Source organism: Sparus aurata, chromosome 3, assembly GCF_900880675.1.
Source record: "Sparus aurata chromosome 3, fSpaAur1.1, whole genome shotgun sequence".
NCBI lineage: Eukaryota > Metazoa > Chordata > Actinopteri > Spariformes > Sparidae > Sparus > Sparus aurata.
Genome location: NC_044189.1, coordinates 29290466 through 29296764, shown reverse-complemented (window position 1 = coordinate 29296764; position 6299 = coordinate 29290466). Strand labels below are relative to the sequence as shown.

The 6299-nt window shown below is 43.0% G+C and overlaps 1 protein-coding gene across 1 annotated transcript in view; it reads left to right on the top strand.

Moving 5' to 3' along the window:
* Positions 1-4444: 4444 nt before the first annotated feature.
* Positions 4445-6299, top strand: part of foxo6b (forkhead box O6 b) — a 45274-nt gene continuing 43419 nt past the window's right edge. The window contains exon 1 of the mRNA XM_030412988.1: positions 4445-5880. Coding sequence (XP_030268848.1) covers positions 5383-5880 — 498 coding nt within the window. The 5' untranslated portion in view covers positions 4445-5382. The remainder of the gene's footprint in view (positions 5881-6299) is intronic.

The following is a 6299-nucleotide window of genomic DNA, read 5'->3' as shown; positions in this document are numbered from 1 at the left end:
ATGGCATTATGACATCGTCATGCTATGTTACATTCAGTCATTATTTGTGCAACCATGACAAGTTGCTTGACAGGGTGAACATAAACATAGGTTTGAAGAAACAGCCATGGCTGTCATTTTTCTGGTTGAGAGCTCTCAAGCCAGATTCCAAAAAAATGAAAAAAAAAAAAAAACCAGAATGTGATCCTTATCCTTTTGGACACAAACTTAATTGAAAATGGTACAAAGACAATGTATTTAACGTTTTACCTCATCAACCCAATGGACTTTTGTATTTATCTGCTTATTGTGAATTTGATGCCATTTCAAACAAGTTGGTACAGGGACAACAACAGACTGGGAAAGTTGTGGAATGACCCCAAATCACCTGTTTGGAACAGGTTTCATCCTGTTTTTATTTATTGAGATGAGGGTTGTTGTCTGAAAGGCACGCTATTTTACTTTTAACTGCTTAGCAGTTATTTCTTAGTTTTAAACAGTGACCGCATGAAAACGACAAACAGTATACCACCACAATCGACAGGCATACCATCTTATCCTCTCAGTATGGCTAGGTTTATTCAAGGAAACAACTTGAGAAGGTTTTTGAAAACATTGTGGTTTTGGTTAAAACAACTACGCTACTTATGTAACTTCAGTATAAACGTAGCTGCATTACATATATAACTGCAGTGACGTTACATAACCTCAATATGTAAGTAAGTTAAAATAACTCACCATTTACTTTGCTTTCACACTGGACATGAACAGCCTTCTCCTGAGTAACAGTCCTGTGCTCATTTTACCTCCATCCCCGACCTCCTACCTGTGTGGACTTTGTTTCTCTTTATGCTACTTTGCCTGACTTCCTCCATTGCTTCTGTAATAATTACAACAGCCGCTTGAGGTCGCCGCTGAACAAGAAACGTCAGTATTGGTTGAAATAAGCTGCTTGAAAAGTCGATCTATATGGTTGTTTTTCTGTTGAGAAGGGGCTGTTACTTTCATACATTGTGTTCAGTTAGACTAACATGCCTCTGAACTACAATATGTCCATGGTAGATGACCAAAGAAGAAGTTGATATAACTCCTCTCATCTGACTGTAGGTTTAATGGCAAGCATATGTCCGAAAAACTATTGGACTGCTCCTTTCAATGTACGCCAACCTAAAGCATCTGTAAACAGATTTTTCTGGTGTGTACGTTTTTTTTTTTTATCTTTTACTACATCCCTTCATTTGGGCATCATAAACACAAAAAGGCAGCTTGAAGGACGTGGCAGTGAAGGTCAATATGCATATCATCAATATTTGATGCTGAGAAAATAGAGGGACAATGGACAAACATGAATCCCACACAAATCCATTTGGCAGCATCAGTTAATCTGACAAATCATTTCTGGAAATGAAACAGTGATGTAAAAATATGTTTCTTGGAAGAGTTGAACATTCAGTCTCTTCTTGTTGTCACTTCATATTTTGCACAAACAGCCACAGTATCTTTGACAAATCCACTCCCCTTGTGTGAAACCATGTAATTCAATTCGTGTCCAGCCGTGTGACTCATGTTTCTCATGTTTACGCTGTGGCGGTACATCACCTAGCTGTGATGACGAGGACTTTGCTGTAAGCCACAGCTGAACACCCTATATCCGCCCTGCTGGCACTGCTTCAGTGTTTTCATTCCATATGATAGGAGTCACACCACATTCCTGTTACAACTTCTCTGCGGCACATAAAAATCTCTGGAAACCGCAAAGCCATGTGTTTTAAATTTTCCCTCTGTTTGTTCCCATTTACAGCATCTCTCTCCACTTCTTCTTTTTGCTCTCTCTCTCTCACACACACCAGCACAGAATGCTCACTCTCTTCATGTTGATAGGCCCATTTAGTCCTCATGAAAGCATTCCATTTAGGTGCATTTGAGGTTATGGTTGTCACTGACAACTGGCTGTCAGAGAGTGACAGCCTCTGTCAGTGTTGGGGGTTTCCAGAGGAGCTTACAACATACAGAAAAGCTATTGATGGAGGCCGCTTTATGGACTCAGACCCACAAAGGGCAATGGTGTGTGACAAAGACAGGGAGGGTTGGTAGTTTGATTCTTTGACCCCAAAAGTGGGAAGAATCACCACGTCTGTTAAGTAGTCATTAATGCATGGTTGAGTTTGTTGATATCTTGAGAGAGCAGGGTGCTTTCATCAGTAAAAAATAAATAATGATCAAGAGGGAGAAAGCAGGACTGTAGCGAGATTAAGCTCTTTTCCATTGCAGGAACCATTTCAGAAACTTGCGTTTTGACCGGAGGAAACAGTCTACATTAGGTTCCTGTGTCAGACCTCCTTTACTATGTGAGGCAACTGGATTCACGAGATAATGCTATCATACAAAATTATCTTGCCATGCTTGAAGCTATGCACTTGTGGTGTTGAACTAAGCAGCATCATTTGAGTAGCTACGACCATGGTTGAGGTGTGATGACCAGCAAGAGAAAGACGGAAAATATGTTTTCACTGTGCTCTTGACTGGCTTACCAACTGGCTCTGCTGGTGGTGGCGCTTGGTTTGATTAGTTGAAGTTAGCCTGTGATAAACAGTGATAGAAAGGTGGTTTATCCAATCACCTGCTAAAATTTTTTTTAAGTGCCTGCCCTTTTCCAAACAGTTTCTCAAGGCTCCTTTTCAGACAGTTCCTTGTAACAAACCATATTTCACATCAGGTTAATAGTTCCTGGACCTGAAATAGTCCCCACAGAACTTTTCTAGGAACCCTCCGAAACCTTTTTAGGAACATTACCTGCCCTTTGGCTGAAGGTACTAGAATCTAGATGTAGTGTCCCATACTGAGTTCTAGTTGCCAAACATTCACTTCAGCAGCAATGTATAGTAGGTTGCTCTTTTCGAAGCAATGTGTGTAGAAGGGGTTTTATATCTGACTTTCAAACAAAAGACCAGACTTGTGTCACAGACCCTCAATCAACATGCCTTTTACACCATGTCCTGCATGTGAATGTCCGATGTGGGGCAATGTCTGACGAACATGTCCAGGCTCAATCTGTTAAATATGCATTCTGCTACATCATGTTAACAAAAGATCTACCTATCAGCTGTGCACTGGCAATCTGATTGGATACTTAACCACGAGCGTACAAGATGGGTGAGTTTTCTAAAATAGCCTTTCATCCAAAGTTTGTTTAGTGTTCAAACTCCTATATTTAGACTTTTCTTGACAATATACAGTAGCCAATAGCAGGAGATTGTCTTTGTTCTTACCAGAAACTCTCAGCTCCCCGGCGACCCCCCTCCAGCAGGCACCTTACTTATGTTTTAGCAGTAAAAGGAGACGGTATGTATAGATAACTCTTGATTTCAACTACATGAATCAGCTCTTGCTCATTTGTGTCGCACTTTCAACGTTAAACTGAAACGAAAATAGAAACAATGGCGTAGCTGGTTAGGACATTCCAGTAGGAAACAAAAAAATCAAGATGGTTTTCTTGCTGACACGTCGAATGCTGTGAGGATACAGTGTTCCTTACTACAACCTCAATCTGTCCTTATCTTAACCAATTGTTTTAGTCACGCATCTTTAAACATACTTTAACCACATTTTATTTGCCATATACCCAGTCTTTAACCCTTAGCATTCAAAATTTGCCAAGCACAAATATTGTAGAATGCAAGAACTTCAAGGACTGTAAAAACATTTGCACTGGACCTAAAAAAACAAAAACAAATGCCAATGAAAGTAACTTTGGGTTTTACAGATTGAACCTTTATTTATTTTCCTTTCAATAACGATGCACACAATGCTGTTAATTTATAAATCTGCAATCTTTGACTGGATGTATTGAATTTTTACCAGCAAAATGATAAACAAATTAGAGCTCCAGAATCTGCGGAAAAGGCTTTCAAAAAAAGCATTTTCCCTTTTGCAGCGAGTAGAAGTAAATTCACCAGCTTACATTTAGTACAAGAAAGCAAAATACAAATAACTGAAGAAATTACTGAGCCTCTTATTTTTGTTGGTGGAGGTGCAAGGGAAAGGGTTCATGACTTCAGTACTGCTAAAGTTCTGCTTCTGGGAGGACGAGGATTCACTTCTGCTGTACAAGGTGTTGTACTTAATGACCAGTTTTATTGTTAAGGGCCTGCATTAATTGAATTGAACAACAATTCTTTGCTAATTAGGTTATATAAAAAAAGAACATAATGTTAACGTTTATCTTTAATAACCAGTTATTGAATTAAAACTCATGGTGAATGAGAGAAAAAAAGGATAAACGACAAATATGTTATTACATTTGTCTGTATGGGGTGACTACAAAAGACTGCTTTCAGAAATTGTATTGTTGGGAATATCAGCCCCCCCCCCCCATCACACACACACACACACACACACACACACACACACACACACACACACACACACACAAACACACTCCTCCTCCTCTGGAAACCTGTTCTGGAGGGAGTGACTTGATCCAGGCGGCGTCCAATTATATGGAAGCAGCACTTATTCCACTTTATTCCAAGCTACAGTTAAGTGGCTTGGAGCCTTCAGAGACACACGGGCTTGTAGTATAAAGGCAGAGCAGTAGGCAGAGAGACGGCACCCATGTGACATGTGAACGGAAAGCTAAAGACAAAGGTAGAAATATCTACTACAGCAAGTGAGGCGTCTGGCGGCGCGCAGAGGAGACACAGAGGATGCTCCAAATCAAATCCATGAGGGCTCCCTTTTTTTCTCGTCTGGAAATTCACGACTTCATATAAATCATTCATGAGAGCCTGTTTCTATTTCTAAGGGAGTAATTGCGCTCGCAGTGAGTTTCAGCTGAAGCCGGTCACCAGTCAATCTGCAGAGAGACGCTAGTAAAGCTGGGATCATAGCCTGGAGAACATTATAAAGTCTATTAATTTGTGGAGTTTGATGAGCGTTTCTTGAAACCTGCACTGGACCTCATCTGTCAGAAGGATCAACTGTTGCTACAGCCGGAGCCAGCGCGCACACACACACATACACACAAACACAGACATTCTCCAAGTGTGTCTGCCTTTCATAATGGATGTTTGACCGTCACTTGGTCCTGCATGCAGCCACACAGCCGGTGTTGTGCAATTAACATGGAAGAGAGACTGATACTGTTGTTGATGCCTCGGATACACCTTCATCTGTCCTGATGCCACATTGTTGCACTGAGGAGAATGATAATATCCCACACCGCTGCCGGCGTTTTCATACTGGTTCATCATCTCTGTGTGTGAAACAATACTAATTTATTCTCCTTTCTTTGTACAAAGGACCACTTTGGACATCTGAACTCACTGGCAGACGTCAAAATTGACAGGCTTTTTGTTGTAGTGACCTTGCCCGGTTTTGACATCTGTTCAGCGGGAGATCATCATGCTGATGATGATGAAGAACAGCGGCGTGGATGCGCATCAGGTTGATATCGATTCGGAATTTGAGCCTCACAGTCGGTCGCGGTCGTGCACCTGGCCGCTGCCGTGTCCGGAGGATTTCCCCGTGGGAGAAGAGGCGAGCCGAGGTCTAGCCCTGGCATCGGTCAAAGTGGAGCAGTACAACGTGCCCGCGTGCCGGGCCGAGAGAAAAGGCGGCGCACCGGCGGAGATCAAGCATCCAGCCGGCGCCCCAGCCCCGGTCGTGGCCGCTCCTGCCTGCATGTCCGGGGCTGCGCTCGACGTGGCCGGCCAGCTGCGCAAAGCCAAGTCCTCTCGGCGGAACGCGTGGGGAAACATGTCTTATGCAGACCTCATTACCCGTGCCATCGAGAGCGCTCCGGAGAAGAGACTCACCCTGTCCCAAATCTATGACTGGATGGTTCGCTTTGTTCCTTATTTCAAGGATAAGGGCGACAGCAACAGTTCAGCCGGATGGAAGGTAGGCCACATGAAAGAATTTTCTGACACCACATTGTGAAGGTTGAGGGGAGAAGAGGCACTATATTTAGTCTTAGTCTGAGTTTGCAGCAGAACTCCTTTTCTGCATATTTGAAAGCCACATAATTGAGCCCTGGTCCCGGCAATTTATGTCAGTGGCGTGTCCCCGTGTCACTCCACACTACAGTGCGTGGAAAGGGGCGGTGAGCATGGTTGAATAAGGGTTCACTGAGTTCATCATATTTAGGAATTGCAGCCTGTGCATATAGGAGTAGCCACAAGGAGCCGAAATCGCCCTCTCCACGGTTCCCTTTGGGTAGGCAACTATTACGCGCTGTGACGCATCGGTAAAGTGTCTGCTTCCGAGCCGGTATTACTCTGCGCTATCGGGTCACACGGGGGACAAAGTGTGCCCCCGGT